Below are 20,419 nucleotides of genomic sequence, written 5' to 3' on the forward strand. Positions count from 1 at the left end.
TAAACTGTTTCAAATCATTTATTTTGTATTTCAGCTCATGGTTTTAAGTTTTAACAATCGGGCGAGTTTGCCAACTCAGGGCATTCACACTGCGGTATACAGGGTGATCCTGGTTCGAGCCTCAAATAACCTGGTTTGCAGGTGCAGCGTTCTTGACAGACTTCGTTGCCGTCGCATTTGAATTTTGCCACGAGAGACATACAGGTCTCTGGAGGACAGCTCTTTGCACACGTGTGAACTTCATTTGGGTCAGAGCATTGTGGGCCTGTAACGAAGAGAATTCAGTAGAGAAAAAAGTTTTAGGTTGTGTGGTTTAGTAATAGGTACCAGTGGTCCATGGTCCATGTGGTCCATCCAACCAAAGTGTGTCTATGTGTGGCGAATATGGATTAGTTGAACAATCGTATCTCTGGATTATGTTCACCCACCACTTTGTTCACCTGGGTGAAGAAAGTGGAATTTTTAGTGTCCTCATTTCACCTCTGAACCATTTCACCCAACTTCATTTTCCAGGTGAATTGAGTTAGGAATTAATTCACCCTGGTGAACAGATGCGAATACCTGGGTGAATTAATTTATAGCTGAACAAAGGGGAATACTTAGTCGAATCGATTCACCTGGGGTAAATGGTTCCGTGGAGGTGAAATGAGGACACTAAAAATTCCACTTTTTTCACCCAAGTTGTAAAATACTGTTTTACGGCTAGAACCAAGGATATATTTTAAATAAAAGTCCGATTCAATTATAACTGTGCATTTAATTAGGTAATTTTGTTCTTTGGATTACATTATGACTTAAAAGTGGCTATATAGGGTAAGTGCGCTAGTTTTCGTCCAATTATCGGAGTTGCCAACTTTGTGATGCGAAATGAGTATCTTAAAATACCCTTACTCATATGTTTCATATGTCATTTTAGTCCTTATATAGTCTACTTTACGTTAATATTATATGACAATAAGTAAATACCACGGGTTTTTTTATAAAAAATATTTTATGCAAAAGAGGCGATTTCACTAGTTTTCGTCCAAAAAAATCAGTTTTCGTCCTAGTGTACGCTAGTTTTCGACCACTGTGTAGAAAAAAGGGTGCAGTTGAATTATTAACTTAAAACCAATTCTACAATACAGTAACTATGGATTGTGGTATATCATTTGAAAGGTAATTTTGTTAGCTTTCAAATGATATCAAAAAGATTTAAATAAGTTTATTACCTAAATTTAGGAAAATATTGCAATAGGTCGAAGGACAAATGGACGAAAACTAATCTACAGGAACAGATAATTTTGGTTTTCGTCCACCCCAGTGCTTGCTCATGACGTCATGGACGAAAACACAACAACGTTTAAAGCTGTTTTTCGTTTTCGTCCACATCTTTTTAACGGTTTTTATGGGTTTATCACTGTTAAAAAGTGGACGTAAACTAAAATGTTTAATGTAATAGCAATAAAGATCATATTGGAAGAAAAAACATTGTAATTTGTAGGTCCATTGAAGTAAAATGATTATTAAAAATATTAACTAGGTGTCAGGGTTTTCGTCCACGTGGACGAAAACCAAAATCTTGCAAAATTGTTATGCTAGTATTAGTCCACTTAATTATCTAACATTTCTATACAAAAACTTTAATAAACCCTTAAAATAGTGTTTATTATGCTAATAATAAGACATACGTGCCAAAAAAATTACGTTAAAGTAGCTAAAACAGTAATTAAACATATCATGAAAGTTCCCGACCGGCACGTTTTTTTCTAACTTGACGACGTTTTCCATTCACCTGTGTGCAGCAGCAACTTCCGTAGATTTTTTTGGAATTATTACTTGTCAAATTACATTTTCATGCAGGCAGAACTGTTACTTAGATATTATAGATTGTAACAAGTCCAAACTTGCACGAAAAGTTAGGTTTGTATTCTAATTTTCCGTATTTGTTTGTGGCAAGTCGGTCAAATGGACGAAAACAGGAGCTGGACGGAAAACCGGCGCAATTACCCTATTATGATCTTTGGCAATCTGCAGAGCTGGCCATCTCGGGGCATTCGCAGATCGGCACACAGGGCGACCCTTCCTCCTTTCTCAAGAAGCCAGACTTGCAGGCACACTGAGGTCTACATTTCTGCTGGCCGTCACACCGGAATTTCGCAACCAATGAGATGCAAGTCTCGGGAGTAGGGCATGTAATATCGGAAGGTTTTCAATTCCGATATTGGATTCCGATATTAGATCTCAATATCGGAATTCCGATATTAATATCGGAATTGAGTTCATGTGCTATAATGTTAATATTTGGTTATATTCGTAAGAATTCTGGATTGTTTACAATAAAATAATGATTTTAATCAAAATCTTTAATTTGGTACAAACAACATTTCATAAAATTGAAGTATTTTAAAACCATTTTTACGTTATGGGTATCCATTGCATCTGTTTTTTTATGTGACAAGAGGCAAACGAGCAGACGGATCACCTGATAATGAATGGTTACTGATAATGAGCCAATATGGACTAGCAAATAATTAAAGTGTTTGTGTAAAATCACAGGTATCAAACAAACTTTTTTACTCCTTCATTATATTACCCTGTTTTATGTTGGCGGAACGAATTTTAGAGTCATTCAAATCACGTGTTACAAAAATTGTAGAGAGCGGTAAAAAACTTGAATATGCTTGAAAAAACGAAGCTTATGTCGAATGTCCATGTTACTCCTTACCCAGTTTCGGTTAGGAGCTCGATTCTCGAGATTGTTGACAAGTAAGTATGTCTATCTCGGACAAACGATCAGCTAGGTAGTTAGATGCAATTTCGAGAAAGAGGTAAATCGTCGAATACGAAGACGAAAGTCTTCAATTAGTGTGTGTTACCAGTGATGATATACGGCTCGAAAACGTGGCCTTTGAATATAGGGCACAACGTGCTATGGAGAGGGATAAGCTTGGTGTTTCTTTACGAGATCTAATCAGAAATGAGGAGCTCCGTAAACTAACTAAGATCGCTGACATAGCCCGACGGATTAGCAAGCTGAAGTGGCAATGGGCAAGGCACATAGTACGCAGAACTGACGGTCCATGTCCAGTAAAATTAATGTTTGAAAGGGAGTTGAGATGTCGTTCTTTGTTGACCAAATACCTATGGCAAATGCTAAAATTGATTTAGGTCAAGTTAAATTAACCATAAATAGTAAAGATATTAAAATATTTGCAGTGGAATAAAAAGTGATGGTGAGAGACATGAGAAAATCATTGGTCTTTGCCAATCATGTACTTTGGGCTTTGTGGCAGGTTGTGGCGAGTTTAAACGATTTATTTAAGATCTCAATTAAAACTTTTATCTGATTCCGATATTACGATATTGGGTCGCTCAATATCGGAATTGAAATATCGGATCTCGCAGTCCGAGATTCCGATATTACGAGATTCCGAGATTCCGATATTCATGCCCTACTCGGGAGGACAGGGAAGCCGACATGTGAAGTGTTCGTTGGGCCCACACCTGGGACCTGTCAATAAAAATACAGAATATAGCACCAAAGTATGGTTTTAATTTTAATGTGTTATTGCAGTCACGCCAGCAAAAGTGAGCAATAAAATTGATTAGATTGGTAATAAAAGTTACATGCGCCACAGTTTATCATACAGAGTACTTACGAGAGTTGTTAAATAAGTAAATAGCACAAGAACAAAGAAATTGCAAACTTTTTGTAGTGAGGATCTTCCAGCCACGGTACTTATGTTAGGTATTCTCTGTCGCAAGTATTTTACAACACAAAACAAACTTATAGTTATCGCTCTTTTAATAAAATTGTTTTAGATACTTTTTAACAAAATTAAAAGTTGTGAAAATTCGCGCCACACTGAAGACAGGTTTGAAGGACCCAAATGATACCAGAGGGCGCTAGTTGTTATCAAGGTAGAAAGGGAAGGGTTGTTTAGCGTGATTATTCTAAAATATTATTTTCACTACCAGATAAAAAGCAGATTGAATGTGCCATATTCCTTACTCATGTATTGTCATGCCGTGATAATTACTTAATTAGTATTAAATAATGAAGTTAAACCAGTTAAACGCTTTTCTTACCTGCTCTAGCGTATCTTCCAGAAGTGGCAGCTGGCTTCGCTGAAAGTAAAACAATAAAAAATATATTTCTAATTTACTAAATGGAGGATTTACTTAGGCAGATGAAGGATTTAGCCTACACTTCCCACGCTGGACAGACATTACGCACCAGCTTTGCCAGACGACCCGATTTTGGCGGGACGTCCCGATTTTTAAATAAAATTTATATGTCCCGCGCGGGACAGGCTCGGTCCCGCTTTTCGGAGAGAGACACTCACTTCACCAGACTATTGTTTGAAACGCCATATTATTCTAAATATTTTTTTTTTATTTCGATTTTGGTTTATTTTTTCCTTTTTTATTCTAAAGATGAATTTAACGATAGAGTTAATCTGATTTAAAATATTATTTTTTTGTTAAAATACATTTTCTATGGCTACTTTTGCTATCTATTGTCACGTAAACGTAATTTTAAGTCAAATAAAAAGAAAAATGTTTGAAAACCTTTGATTGTATACTTTTTTTACTATGTCCCGCTTTTGACGGAAGAATCCCGCTATTTTCACTCAAAAAGTACCAAAGTCCCGACTTGGCGAAAAAAAAAACTGGCAACGCTGTTACGCACGTACTTTATTATTATTATCCTCTCAGAATACAAAAGGCGAAATTAATGCTATGAAAAACTTATTACTCCCCCAATGACTTCCACATCGCACGGTTGGTAACGACGACCTGATAATAGCAGGATGGCGCTGGATGCAGGTCTAGTGGCGGCGTAGCATGGGTTGGCACCCGGGGCGGCACCTCTCCCCCCTCAGTTCATAAGGGGTATACATTATAGCGGGGGGCCAGGGCACCCCAGAATGGTCTGACGCCCCCCATGATGATTTTTTTTGATGAGACGACAGATGGATGTCAAAACCTACGTCATGAGCCTGTACCAATCGCACTNCCCCCCCCCAGTGGGTACTATCTGCGCGACTGAGTTGTTACCCCCTGATGCTTGGCACCCGGGGCGGACCGCCACCACCGCCCCCCCCTTACGCCGCTACTGTGCAGGTCGCTACCAAGTAGGTACCAACCGTGCGATGTGGAAAACCTTATTAGCTTTTAGCCTAATTTTATGGCAGCCAAATGACAAAAAATACTTACGACATTCACTAACAGGCACGCAGTTTCCGTTTGCGTCTCTCGCGTACCCATCATCGCAGTAGCACCATTCGTTGCACTTGATGTTCAGTATGGGGCATTTGGTCCGATTCTGGGTGGCGATGTCGGCGCAGACATTGTCGCATGCGCTGTCGCAGGCATAAAACTCGTTCTTGCCTTGGCATTTGTCTGTAAATGGTGGAAGTAAATTAATATTAAAATACTTAAGTATTATTACATGTTACTATTACTGTTACTATGTTTCTAATAACACTTACTTGTTTTATTAGAAACATAAATTATTTTTAAAGAAGCCACGATAGCCGAACGGTGAAAGGGTCGGACTGCTGATTCGTGATCCGGGAAACGTGGCGGGTTCGGTTAATGCTAAATGCTAATATTTTTAAGTAAAAAAGAAATATAGGTACCTACATACATAATATTTTATAATTTTGCACAAATTAGGTACCTACTAAGAGTCCCGTTAGCCCCGTGTACTAAGCTAAAATGCTTGTCACGTATGGGCTCACGCACGGCTCACCACAATAGTCGAATGTCAGCCTCAGCGAGGTTCATCAAACCCGCTTACCCGCGTTCCTCGGATGGCGAGTCGGCCAGTCCGACCCCTTCACGAGTCTTCCAGTGACTTGGCCTACTTACTTTCAGCTTGGTCCACGGGCCAAGTAGGATTTAATTTTTATATATTTTTTCTTCCATAACTGGGCCCATAAAAAAAATCAACAAAATCATAACCCTCCTGGCGCAGTCGGGTAAAAAACACTGTAGAATCTTCGAGTGTTAGAGTGGGTCCAGTTAAGTACTGGATGAAAAAATATTTAAAGATTCAATCCAGCGACTTGGCCCGTGGACCAAGCTTAAAGTGGGCCAAGTCACTGGACGACTCCTTTTCACCATTCGGCTATCGTGGCAGACTTAAAGTGATAGAGATGAAGAAGTTAAAAGATACAGTCTAATTTACTTACCACATTCCTCCCCAGTAATGCAGGTTCCAATAGCATTCCTATAGAATCCCTTGGCACAGATGCATTTGGGAGTGCACGGGCTATCGTCATTTAAGCAGTTGAACTTAATGCCCCGGTTCCTGCAAGTCCTCTCCGGTGGACAGTCTTTGACGCACGCCTCCACTTCGTGGGTCCCACATTGTAATTTATCTGTAATATCCATAACCCATTATAGTGCCATATTTTCTTGACCTATAAGCCAGTACATTGAACTTCACATTTTTGTTGAGAAATAAATATCCTTGGACATTTTACACTGCGCTTCTAGTCCCAAACTAAGCAAAGCTTGTACTATGGGTACTAGACAACGGATATAAACATACTTAAATACTTTTTTTTTGTAAATACATACTTAATATACATAGAAAACACCCAGTCCAATACAAACAAATATGTTCATGCACACAAATGTTTGTACTGTGCGGGAATCGAACCCGCTACCTCCGGAATAGTAGTCCGTTTCGAACCACTACACCAAACGGCCGACAATAACAAATAATAGTTAAAGTTTAAAGTACAGTTTTCGTGCAAAGTATTTTATTCCATTCAGATTCCACGCCTAACAGCCACAGATGGAAGGGGGCTGGTCTGGAACCAGCCCCCTTCCATCACTGGTGTGGAACATAATTTTAAAGCTAATAAAAATAGTGTTTTGATGGTGTGACACGAGATAAAAACTGACAATAAATCGAAGAACCAAACAGCAACAGTGAGTGTTAATTAAAATGTATTGATTATGATGTCATCCTCGTAGCTTTAAACTTGAGGGTATGCCCCCAGGCCCGGTTCTACTGGTTCTTATCGCGGACAATTTGTTAGGTGCGGATGTGAGGTTTCGCCAATTGTTTTCCTTGTTTACTACGCACAAAAACAGCTGTTCTAAGTTTATAAAAAAATATTAGCGTCGGTTAAAATAACATCATTTATAGTCAAATTCGAAGGCTAGGTAATTTTATTTTGAACTACCTTAATCGGCGAACTTCGAACTTTGTGCCGCCTTATTTTTTCTTATTTATTTATTTATTTATTTATTTATTGCACATAATAGATACATTGTATATTGTTAGGTACTAGGTACTAACATACAAATGCACACCCGGTTGGGTACAGCAATACAAATAACAATTATTAAATATTATTAACAATTATTATAAATCTAATGTCTACCTACTTATAAATTTTATAAATATATCATACAATTGCAATTTGCAAGTAACTTAAAAATAGTATAATGTATAATCATTACAGTTAAAACAATATTTATTTACCAACTTAACATGAAATACTATGTTTTTCCTCCATAAATTCTTTAACATTATAAAAACTTTTACTTATTTTAAAAACAAACTAGGTACACAAACATTGCAAAACTAAAATCAGTCTTTCTCGAGCAAACTAACAGCAATGCATTTTAATTTAAACGAGTAAGTAGGTAGGTAAGATGAGTTTATTTAGAACAAAATAAAAAAGTAACTTTATCAAGTCTAAAAATGTAATTAGTTAGCTTCTGAATAAACTAGATAAATAAATAGACACTATAGACAATTTTGATAGGAAATAGTTTTGATAATGAAAGTTATAGAAAATTATCGGAAGTTGACAAAACGCAACTTTAAATTCTTGATAAACTTGAATTTTAAATTAGTACCTATTAATTAATTAACACTCGTACTTACCAGTCTGTGCTGAACACACCACGATTAGACAGGAGATCACGAAAAAAGTACGCATGTTGACTGGCCAGTGCTCTGTGCCGGTATGCGGAAAAAACGCACAATGTATTGTATAAATACTTACTGTCGATGGACGTTGCAGGTAATTTACTTATACAAAGCGTTAGCCCCACAACAAAAGAAGTAAGTGTGACTTGTATCATTTGAAAAAGATAAACGGACTGGAAAAACTGTCACATCGTAAAATGGTTGCACGTAACCATCTTTTTTTAACTTTATCAAACGTCAAAAGTCTATCAAACTCCATTCAAAAACACCGGTTATTGTTAGAGTTACAGTTAAAATAAGGTGGTGCAACTCAGCCTTAAAGAAGACTTATCAAAGCGTATAAGGTTCAATTGCAATGAGAGTCATTTAAAAGTTCACGGTTTCTTATTATTTTTGCAACAAAATCTGAGGTTGGACTTGGCTAACTTGAATGCAATTTACGCCATTGGTATTTTTGTAATACTAATGAAGATATTTTTTTTTCTTCCTTGCATTTTTCTGATTAAGCAATAGGTAGGCTCATAAGCAGCTGTAATACTATCTATAGCAGGGGTGGCCAACTTGATTCGACATAAGATCTAAGTATTGTTTACTAACGAAATCCTGGGCGATCTAACACTAACATACTTCCTGAAATCTTAAATAGAACAGCATAGTACACAATCATGTAGGTATAGTATTTTTTGCCTTGCCACGATCGACTGGATGAATGGGTTGGCCACCCCTGATCTATAGCATCAGCCGTGACAACTTATCTTTCGTTTAACTCGTTGCTTAAAAAATAAATAAAAAAACCGCTTTATAATAATTTCAATATATTTCCAAAATCATAATAATATTTAAAACTGACTGATGTTCTCGGGCACGTTAAGAATTAGTAGCCTTAGTAGGTCTTAAGCTGTAACTGAAAATTTCTGGGCACTCGCTGAGGCGGCTACAGGGTGCTGTTAAGTTCTTCCTGGCGACCGGAAACTGGATCTGGCAACAAAGGTTTAAAGATTAACAGTTTATTTGTAAATACATATTGCTAATCCCGTTAAAGCTTGTGGTGACCTAAATATGATTTTTGTACGAGTAGGTTCACCACAAGAGTCCAGGAGCGACAGGGTTCGAACTCGCGTTCCTCGGATTTGACAACACCAACATCATTGTGCTATAGTAGCTTCTATATGTCTAGCGTACTTTGACTCAGTCAGTGCTTGATACATGGTAGCGGCACGGGTGGGAGGGTGTGTTTGAAACGTCAACCGTCAGTGAGACTTCAGTTAGGCTTCAGATAATTATATGCTCTGTCATATTGTCACCCCTCTGTGCTCCCATACCTCAGGCACTCACTTGAGGGGCATTTCACGCGAAGCGGACAGCGAAAATCAAGTCAGGTTTTGGATTTTGTTCATATTTAGAATAAATGTACTGCTATATGACCTACAATCAATGTGTGTTACCAGTGATAACTTATGGCTCGGAAGCGTGGCCTCTTACTATAGGCCTTATACAGAAGCTCAAAGTTGCACAGCGTGCTATGGGGAGATTGATGGAGTGCCAACAATCATTGTTTTTAGGCGGTACAAAGTTCGCCGAGTCAAAATTATAATTGTTTAAGAGTTTGCATGCAACAATATTAACGTTTCAGTTATTTTCGAACAAATAATTTTTATACGGTAGCCAAATGTCGATAGCCAGTATGACGCTCACTGCGGCGCACTGTACTGCGTCTAAATAAAAAACCAATACAGACTCCATTCTACAACTTTGCACACGTTATTTATAGACTACTATGTATATTTCAAAATAAAATTTTAAAATTAAAAAAATCCCGAAGTTTTGTAAAATTCGATTTTAAAACTTTACTTCCGGTTTTCTATGTGAACAAAAAAGAAATTTCAAATTTGTAGTAAATAGTAAGAAACACAGTTATTTATTCTCAAAAGTCCAATCGTTAGTTTATTTTTAATCTGTAAAATCTGTTCCTAAAATTTTACCAATTTTTTGAACGCTCATAAAAAATAAACTAAGCTTCATAAAAAAATTATAATGATGCACTTCCATTCAGGTCATATAGCAGTACATTTTATCCAAATATGAACAAAATCCAAAACCTGACTTGATTTTCGCTGTCCGCTTCGCGTGAAATGCCCCTTGAATTAAGCACTAGACTTAAAGTTTTAAGTGCCATCGTGTTGTCATCCCCTATAGAACGTGCTCAGTGCTCACCAGCCTGTTTCATCGCTCCCGGGGTCCACTATAAAGTAGCAGTCACGGAATTGGTGTCATCTTGCTCTCCACTACAGTTTTGGTCTTCTGAGTTTTCAGGGTTTTCTGAGTCTCCTGGGTTTTGTGGGTTTTCTGAGTCTACTGGGTTTTGTGGGTCTTCTGAATTTGCTTGGTCTTCTGCCGCTGAAGTTGCTGGCGTTGTATTTTTGTTTTGAGCTGAAAAAAATGTTTTATGATATTATACCTACTTATATCCTATTTAACTACTTTTTAATATCTGCTCCATCAAACTTTTGTATTTAATTCTGTCATCATTATCAATGTCTCCGGTTCTTTTACAATCTAGTCTCTCCACAAAAAGTGTAATTTTTCATGTGTCCCAGATCTTTGACTACCAAACTGTTTCACATTTAGCCTAGACGCAGATCACCGATTTTCAGTTGGCTGATACTTGGGCCCGATTTTATTTTTTATGAAGAATCGGCCGATACCAAATCGGTGTAATGTGCGCACTTCTGTACATGCCCATACTGATTAACTGCCTGACTAAACTATCGGCCGACGAAAAATCAATGGTCTGCGCCTAGGCTTACATTTACTTAATGACTTTCCAGACTAAAATGCGCGCCGTGATAAAATCTTATCGATGATTTTAGACGACAAAATGTATGGGCTTTTTCTTTAAATCAACAGAAAAGCGCGATAAAAGCTTATCGCGGCGCACATCCTGGGCCTATATCAACTACGGATCTACAAAAATACAACTTACGACATTCGGCATAAGGTATGCAAACACCATCCTGTCTCCAGTAGTTTTTGATGCAGCGGCACTGTGGGTTGCATATCAGTATGATGCCGATTCTACCCAGCAGCGGAGGGCATTTCCCGTCAGGGGTCGCCTGTTGGCAGCTGCCGTTTGGGCACATAGGGGGACACGAAGCGTATTCTTCGAAGGGTCGGTTGCATTCAAAGGGAGCTGTCGAGTAAAGAATGATTTTTGAATGAATTGAAGAGCTAAGATTTTCTCGGTCATAAACAGAGGTTAATTATTCATCCATCTTCATTTCAGCAATAGGACCTCCACTGCTGAACATAGGGCCTCCCGCAATGACTTCCACAATGACCGGTTGACAGCGGCCTGCAGCATCCAGCGCCTACCCGCTACCTTTGCGGTAGTATTGATTCTAAGCTGAATATTATGTATTTGAGTCCTTTATTATTGTAGGGACGGGTTAAACCTGCGAATTATGTTGGTGCAATGAAGGTCTCACTAGTTGGCGCCACTGGTGAGTCTTGCGTGAACAATTGAGCATCAACTGGAATGCAACTGGAACGCGAATATAGATAAAGGAAGCGCGAATGAATTAGAAACATTACAAATTACCGCAATCGAGGCTCAACCTACAGTTGGACCAACTAATATGATGATATGCGATAGCTTTCATTGTGTCCTCAGATCATAGAAAGAGAATAGATATGAAGTCGCGCGTAACTACAACGAGAACCAGTGTCCCCACATTTCCCCCACCACAGCTCCCACACACACATTCAACTGTGTAAAAACAAGGCGACTGAGAGTCTACGACAACATGTGCAACCGGCTTAAAAGTGCTGTGATTGGCCAGAAGGCGTGCCTTATGGCCAATCAATGGCCGCGTGACGTGACGCACACTTTGAAAAAAGCAATTAGAGAGAAGAAAGATAAAATGGAGTCGATAAGATATCGATACTTTAAATCCGGGGGGCAAGGCTCGAAATTGGTTTAAAAAATGCTTGTATGAAAACCTTTTTATTATTATACGTTATTATTATGTTCTTTAACGATTTTTGCACAAAGGAGTCAGTTCCATTTTGTATGGACGAAAAACTCAGAATCAATTAATGGGACTAAATGAAGTTACCTTATATTAATTTACCCCAACCAAAGCTCAATGTCGTTATCGATGGAGTATAGAAGTTAAAGACTGACAAAGTTCCCTGCACTATGTTACGACCGGCACATGCGGCCGTACTGTGTATTTTCACGCGTCAGTGGATATCGGAAGAAATAAAATACATTGCGCAGTAGTTACGCATGACATAAAGTGGTTGCTAACTAAATCGTCAATGTACAACGTGTTTGAATTTTTATCACCACTAATTTCGATATCGCAGTAAATGTCACGGCACTGAATTCGTTCGTAAAAATGTTTAGTTTTTTTTATTTATAAGCAAAATACCAATGGATTTGCAATACTTACATGTGGTAAATGACTTCATTGTTCCTGTAGTTCTTCGTTTCACTTATGTTATTGCACGTTACGACGCATTATCCAACAATATCGGAGAACATTTCCTCAGTACGACTGAATCGCGACTAACCTGGCGTCGCGGGCGATGTTCGTTTCTGGGCATATCGCGGAGACACGCGCCACGCCCCCGTTTCACATCTATTCCCTTCTATGATCTGAGATTGTGTCATTTAAAAGTAATAATTTTACAACAAAATCTTAAGTTGGAATTCTAAGGCTGAGTTGCACCATCTAACTTTGACCGTAACTTTCACGATAACCGATGTTTTTTATATGGAGTTAACAGGTACAACCCAGCCTATGTGTAACCAAACTCTCAGTGTAGACAAGTTTTACTTACGGCAATTTCTAGTAGGAATGCAAGTCTTATTGTCGCGGCTGGCGTAGCGGTGGTTGAAGCCGCACTTGCAGACGGGCGCGGGGCAGGGGTCGGGGCTGGGTGGACAGCCCTGCTTGGATTCTTCTTCGCTCGTTGGACAATAGTCCTTAGCGCAGTCCACAGGACACTTGTCTAGGTATTCAATATTGCTGCATACAGGATCTGAAACGCAAATAGAGATGTTTCCTGGGTAAAAAAGGCAAGAGTTTTAATTAGTCAGTTAGTTAACTTATTAAAAAATATTCGACACGTATTTTTCACCTTTTCAAACTAATGAAAATTTAAAGAGATAAAGCTCGCCATAGTTGAAAAGAAAAGGCCCGTGACGTCAATGAATGCTTAAAAGTGTAGCACTTTGTGACGTCACCGCGTCGCGCCGAACTTCAACGCACCATAGTTAATTGTTTGATTGACATTTCAAAATATACGTGTCCAATATCTTTTGATAATAAAATTGACGGTCTAAATTTTTTCTTCAGGAAAGTAACTTCGAAACGTAACGTAAAAATTTTTTTAGGAAACTAGCCTATATTGTTAGTCACTTCGAAACGTAGGTAGGGACCTACCTGTATGTATAATATTAATTAATATTATTAAAATTGCTTATGTTTAAATTCAGAGCGATGATTTGGTAAACTTAGTCCAGGTGTTATTTCTACCTACATTTATTTAACTAACGCTGTGACGCACGCAAAGACAACACGTGCAACAGTACATTAATATTTTATTGAGACGTTTAAAAAACCCTTTGGAGATTAATTTGAATCAGAACTTTATTTTTTGTTTTTGATAGGTACATAATTATATAAAAAAAAGACAAAGTAAAAAGAGAGAATATGAATAAGTAATACATTACTTTCACACTGCCTCTGTATCTGTGAACATAACTTAATTCACTGAAGTTTATGCCACCAAAGAAATTAATGTTTTATTACAAAAAACACCTGATTAAATTATAAAATAACATATTGTTGCTATTGCTACCCACATCCCGAGGCTTCCAAAGGTATTTTTCACAAATACCGCTATGCATCGCGATGGTTTGAATGATTAGTGACCGTGTTTCTTGCTCAGCATTATTCCGAACAATTAAACATGTCCTATACTAAAAGGCAAGATTTTAACAGACTAGTTATTCAATTTTTTAAATAAAGAAGACCTTACCATCAGCCAGGCAACCGATGAACGCGCAGAGCAAAATTACCAGCCAAAGCGCCATGCTTCTTCCGTGACTGTTCTCCAAATGATCACATTCCATAGGTCGGTTCGACTATAAATATTTTCATTACCGGAAAAAGTCACAAGAAATGATATTTTTACATTATTAGCACAGGTGAGGTCATGTGTCACGTTTTCAGCTTTGGGCCTATACCTACAGCAGTAATTTGTCTAGAGCCATAAAGTGTATCTATGGCTATGGCTGCCATGACTGGCTTAGACCATACTTATGACATCCACTGCTGAACATAGGTCTCCCCCAAATGTTGCCCGGTTGGTAGCGGCCTGCGTCCAGCGCCTTCCTGCTGTCTTTAGGTAGGTACGCATGTTTACAGACACTGTTGCATATTTTTTTTATGATGGTTTTGATTTGGATACTTTTAAAAGTTATCGGAAAAATGATTCACGATTCGGTTATTTAAGTCACGAAAAACACGTTAAATTTATGAGATAGGTAGGTATGTAAGTAGGTATCTATACCTAACTTCTTAGGTAAGGTACCTACTTAAAGTCTAAATTATGTCGTGCTATGAACAATGGACTATTCTAATAAGCCAGAGGACATTATTAATTTTCCATTTAAATCCTCCATCTTACCCTCTTTAAGATTTCTTTTTAGGTCAAATCCATGTTTTTTGGGTTAAACATGGTACTATTACTTATTCTGTGGTTAAAATGTAAACAAAAAGACGAACTGTAGCTGGGTAAGTAGTCTATAAATCTCTACCAACGCTTGAGATTCTCTCCTTTCCCTGTCTTAAAAAAATTAAATGAAACATATTCACTTCTTGTTACCTCATTATTCTTTATTTGTATTTAGAATCTGCTTTGTCTGTCCCTTGTTTGATTTTATTAAAAAGGACTCAAAATTGAATGTGCTAATTATACAATACAATCAGAAAAAAAAACTTATAAGCAATCAGGGGAATGTAGCATCTGGGGGCATTTGCATATGGGTACACAGTGTGAAGTTTTGTTGACTCGGAGGAATCCCGACTTGCAAGCGCATCCTGGTTGAGGAGGAGGCGCGTTTCTGCAGTCTCTGCGTTCCACCATGGAAGAACAGAGCTCAGTGGGACAGGACTTCTTCTCCAAGACGTACTCTTCGTTAGGTCCGCTGCAGGTTGGTGCTGTCGACAAAAATATCAGATTAAAATTCAATGTACCCTACTGATATTTCAGTATTTTCAGTGATTTAGTGAAAAAGCATAATGATAAGGTATGGTTCAAATAACGCAATTTGATTTAATAAGTCTGCCTGCAGGTAATCAGATAGGGTCTGCTACTGTCAGGTAAAATCAAATCTGACCTCAGAATGAAACCTATTCCATAAACTTTGTCGTCTGCTATTTGCAACAATCGCATCCAGACAATAGATGAAAGAAGCCACGATAACCGAACGGTGAAAGGGTTGGACTGGCCGACTCGTAATCCGAATGACCGTCACCGACTAAATGCTGTGAGCCCCCTCGAGACACAAGCAGATTTAGCTTAGTATGAGGGTCTAACGAGACTAGTAGTATTTGTGAAAAACAAAATTATTGATTAATTAACTACGTGTAGTTATGAATACATTTTGTATTTGTCATTTACCTTTTTTACCATGTTTTACTGCAGCGCTAGCGGTAGCAACGCTAGATCCACCAGAAGCGGCGCTAGATGCACCAGCAGACGCACCACCTGACGGGTCAGTTGAAGCGACAGCTGATGCAGCCGCTGATGCGTTTGGAGAATCGTTGGAAAATGCGACAGCTGACGCAGAAGCTGTTGCGAAAGACGTCAAGTACTCTGATGCTTCGTCGTAGTCAGGGTAGTCAGATGTGGAGTTCTTGTTTTGGGCTATGAAAGTAAGTTAATATTCAAATTCAAAACGTTTATTTGCCAAAAACACAGTAATACAGGGTGACAATATTAAATAGGATCATGTGTTTAGTCTGCTCGCAGACGTGCAAAAATTACAGGATTCAATAATATTAATGTCAAATAATTAAGAAAATGTCAATGTAAAATTAAATTAATAGTATCAATGTCGCCAATTAAAATATTCCTTATAACTATAAAAACATTTGTCCAAAAGCCAGCAAGTCAATCTGCTTTTAAATATAGGGCCTTGGAGTACTTTAAGTTCTTCCGGTAGTAGATTATACATAACTATACTCGTGTTATATGCATTTCTTTTATATATATCCTTGCGACAATACAATATACTTTTGCATTCTGACGATCTGGCGATTATCGCGGGAGGTGCCTGGATGCGGGTGGCGCAGGAGCGGTCGTTGTGGAATACTTGGGAGCGGCATTTGGTTAAAACGAACGAACGAACTTTTGCATTAGATTATGGAGGGAGACTCATTTTGCTGTTAGCAGAAAAACCTTTGATTAAATTAACATGTAGGTATAGAAGGTAGATCCTGGCTACACAGGAGTTGCAGCGGTGGAAACGAGAGGTGGGAATAGTTCCGTTAACATGTATGGTGCTTCCAAACTAACGAAATAACATTCCATTAGCAGCAGCAGTAGTTGCTCCACAAAAATTATACCTAATGCGGTATACCTACATACCCATCATAAGTAGGTAGATAGTGTGTACAAATTTAAGGAGTTTGATTATAATTTCTCAAATATTCACGAATAGTCAATTCTATCACTTACGACATTCCGCATAGGGTATGCAAACACCATCTTGTCTCCAGTAGTTATCGATGCAACGGCACCTTGGTGTGCACTGCAGTACGATAAGGATGCGGCCTGGCCGCGGGCATCTACCGTCAGGGGTAGCCTCGTCACAGCTGTCCGTTGGACAATATGGCGGGCACGGGTTGAATTCTTCGTTAGGACGGCTGCATTTGAAGGGTCCTGTAATGTGAGGAACGATTTTATATTAAGCTGAAGGTCTTTCAAGTGTTTTGGCTAAATATTCTTAGAGTTCTGCCGTAGAGTACCGCCAGAAGTGACTTTCTTAGATTTTTTTTTGATTGTGCTAGGTACGTAAAGACAGCGGTAATGAAGGTACAGCTTCTATTTTTACCTGACTGCGCCAGAATTAGGGTTATTTTGTTATGAATGTCCTCGGTCTTAAATAAAGATACGACTGCTTTCTCTTATGTCGTCTGATAATATTCTTCTACTGAATAGCAGACCTGGGAGGCTATGTATCCAGAATTTTAACTTACGGCATTCTCTAGTAGGGATGCAAGTCTTGTTCTTGACACTGGCATAGCGGTAGTTGAAGCCGCATTTGCAGGCTGGTGGGTTACAGGGCTTGGGACTGGGGGGACACGCCTGCAGCGCTTGTGCTTCGCTCGACGGACAATAGTCGTCTGCGCAGTCCACAGGGCAGTTGTCTAGGATCTCATTGTCGCTGCATACTGGATCTGAAATGCACCGTACGTAAATCGTAGTTAGGTACACAAATGGTTTTCTACAGGCTATACTTCGGAGAATGTGCGAAGGAATTACTTGAACTAATTCCACTAGTACCTTCCATCACCGGTGAACCAGGCGCAGGTTAGCGTACCATCCCTACATTGTCGACATTCCACCAGCTCGCACTAAGCGTTTTGATGACTCTTTTATAATGCGAACAGCTAGGGACTGGAATTCGCTACTTGCTGCTGTCTTTCCCAAACACTATAATCCGGGTCTTTTCAAGGCGAGAGTGAATAGACAGCATCTCACTTAACACCCGGTGCGAGTGTGGCTAACCTGCCTTGTTATGCATAAAAAAAATAGTTTGTACCTAACCTAAACAGGACTTTTTCCACCTCTCGTTTCCACCTCTGCAAGTCTTCAACTCCTGTGGAGCCAGGAACTACAGCTGACTGTAACTGGTGAAGTCAACTAGTTTGTCTCAGGGGTAAAGCCTAAGGTCAAATCTGGTTCATCTCGTGTGTAAGTAGTTCAGATGTCTCTATTGCAGATGGTAGAGCAGTCGCCCGGCAAGCGAAAGGTCATGGGTTCGATTCCCGCCTTAGGCAGTTCGATTTTTTCAAGATATTTATAGTCAAATCTACTTTGTGGTATCATATTCAATTGGCTCTAAAAACTCTAACTAAATCATAGACGACATGTAAGTAATTTCGTTTGACCGAGACGTCCATGGTTATTGTGGATATTTTATCACCATAAGACGAAATGGCAAGTACCTATTAAGTTATTTAAAGACATTTGAAGACTTTTGTATTTATAAGTTTTGGTAAGTAGTTAACAGTTGTTCATTCTTTGATATTTATTATCAATTGTTTTATTCATTTTATCTTTCAACTGTTACTTAGTGATAAAGTAGTTAGATCTGGGAAATCCATTCGAGGGAGTCCATCCGAGTTGGATTCGACGATTGACCTCTTTCTCGAAGTTGGACCTACCTAACTGGACTGTTTGTCCCAGGTATACATAATTGTCGACAACTTCGAGTGTAGAGTCTCCAACCTTCAGAGGAGTGGGTGCAACACGGACATTAGACATGATTTTTGTCTTGTCCATGTTCATTCTGAGGCCCACTTGTTGAGAGGCTCTACTGAGGCCATCGAGCATTGTGCCTAGATCCTCCAAGGTCTCAGCCATGACTACGATATCGTCCGCGAATCGAAGGTGGGTGATGTACTCGCCGTTGATATTTATGCCAAATCCGTTCCAGTCCAGAAGCTTGAAGACATCTTCCAATCATGTCTAATGTCCGTGTTGCACCCACTCCTCTGAAGGTTGGAGACTCTACACTCGAAGTTGTCGACAATTATGTATACCTGGGACAAACAGTCCAGTTAGGTAGGTCCAACTTCGAGAAAGAGGTCAATCGTCGAATCCAACTCGGATGGGCAGCGTTCGGGAAGCTTCGCCATATACTCATGTCCGAAATACCGCAGTGTCTCAAGACGAAAGTCTTCGAGCAGTGTGTGTTGCCAGTGTTGACATATGGATCCGAAACGTGGTCGCTTACTATGGGCCTCATAAGAAGGCTCAAGGTCACCCAAAGGGCGATGGAGCGGGCTATGCTCGGAGTTTCCCTGCGTGATCGAATCAGAAATGAGGAGATCCGTAGGAGAACCAAAGTAACCGACATAGCTCGCAGAATTGCTAAAATCAAGTGGCAGTGGGCGGGGCACATAGCTCGTAGAGACGATGGCCGTTGGGGCAGGAAAGTTCTCGAGTGGCGACCACGGGCTGGAAAACGTAGCGTGGGCAGGCCTCCTACTAGGTGGACCGACGATCTGGTAAAGGTCGCGGGAAGAGCCTGGATGCGGGCAGCGCAGGACCGTTCATTGTGGAAAACCTTGGGGGAGGCCTTTGTCCAGCAGTGGACGTCATTTGGCTGAAACGAAAGTAGTTAGATCTATATTAGCCCAGGTGTTATTTTATTATGTGATGGCAACTAACTAAGAAATATGACGCAAAACCTACACTCGCACAGAAAAACAGTTTAATTTAAACATAAAAATACTTAGCGCAAACATTGCAATAAAAGTGTAACATTTGCTTACCTACATGAATAATAAATTAGTTAGTCATGTTTGAAGAAATTGCAAAAGGGACAAACGTGATGAAAGTCGAGGTACAAAATAAATTGTATGGTACCTACAGACAAACATCATACATATTACATACATCAAGGTAAACACTGTGGTATCTTACGTGGCTGTGATAGGGGTGACTGCAACAAAATGTGATTTGCAAAGGTATCAGTTGGACTGCCGATTCGAGAGTCGATAGGTAGGTAGGTAGTTTGGAATATTTTGAAGGAAGTAGTTATCATTTTAATAAATCTTATTACCACTAAATTACTTATTAGATAATTTTTTTACACTGTCTACCCAAAACACAAAACCTAAAATTTAGCGCTCGAAAATAATGATAATAACGTAGGTAAATGAATGTATTTTGATCAAGTTATTCTAAAATCGAATCCGAGATGAAAACTCGACCGAAAATTCTATCCTTTTGAAATCATTTTCCTATAATAAAAAAAAAGAATAAAGCGGTTAAAAAGTAAACGCAAAAAACAAAAGAAGATCTCACCTTCTGCTAAACAACCGGCGACGCACGCGCATAGAAAAATGATGATCCAACGCGCCATCCTTGCTCCGCGGCCACAGCTGTAGTGGCAGTATTCTATGTAACTGTAAAACATTGTCTACGGAGCTATTAATATTTTATTTGCTACATCTTGAAGTTAGGGATTAAGAATTAATTACCTACCACCTATTTTGTGAAAGTTATATAAAGTCAAACTCTGGATTATTAATTTAGTTACAGTACTTCAAAAATATTTATAATAGCCAAATAGCTTAGGAAGAACATCTAGGTTGGTGCTATGAAAAATTGACGTAAGAAATTCAGTGTTGTTATGCCAGGAAATCAATTTACTCGAAACACTCCTGG

At 39.0% G+C, this 20,419-nt stretch overlaps 1 protein-coding gene across 1 annotated transcript; it reads right to left on the minus strand.

The window, feature by feature from the left end:
- Positions 1 to 2: 2 nt before the first annotated feature.
- Positions 3 to 20,165, minus strand: LOC114356712 (zonadhesin). Its single transcript, XM_028310032.1, has 17 exons — positions 20,057 to 20,165; positions 17,218 to 17,418; positions 16,697 to 16,900; positions 15,638 to 15,883; positions 14,957 to 15,174; positions 13,991 to 14,096; positions 12,788 to 12,988; positions 10,926 to 11,132; positions 10,186 to 10,372; positions 10,079 to 10,098; positions 7,898 to 8,044; positions 6,183 to 6,371; positions 5,203 to 5,388; positions 4,072 to 4,110; positions 3,446 to 3,493; positions 1,996 to 2,166; positions 3 to 265 (listed from the first exon to the last, which is right to left on the minus strand). The coding sequence occupies exons 1-17, from the start codon at positions 20,112 to 20,114 to the stop codon at positions 51 to 53; spliced, it is 2,643 nt and encodes an 880-aa protein (XP_028165833.1). The 5' UTR covers positions 20,115 to 20,165; the 3' UTR covers positions 3 to 50.
- Positions 20,166 to 20,419: the final 254 nt, after the last annotated feature.

The sequence above is a fragment of the Ostrinia furnacalis genome, unplaced genomic scaffold, assembly GCF_004193835.3.
Source record: "Ostrinia furnacalis isolate ACB-3 unplaced genomic scaffold, ASM419383v2 OfSCF2870, whole genome shotgun sequence".
NCBI classification, from domain to species: Eukaryota; Metazoa; Arthropoda; class Insecta; order Lepidoptera; family Crambidae; genus Ostrinia; species Ostrinia furnacalis.

Excerpts from the sequence above, each read along its gene's own strand:
- LOC114356712 (XM_028310032.1), bottom strand. The coding sequence starts at position 20,114 with ATGGCGCGTTGGATCATCATTTTTCTATGCGCGTGCGTCGCCGGTTGT. Across the intron at positions 14,097-14,956 it reads TACATTCCCCTGATTGCTTA|TCGAACCGACCTATGGAATG; the intron begins TAAGTTTTTTTT and ends AAATATTTATAG. Across the intron at positions 5,389-6,182 it reads CATTACTGGGGAGGAATGTG|ACAAATGCCAAGGCAAGAAC; the intron begins GTAAGTAAATTA and ends CACCATTTACAG.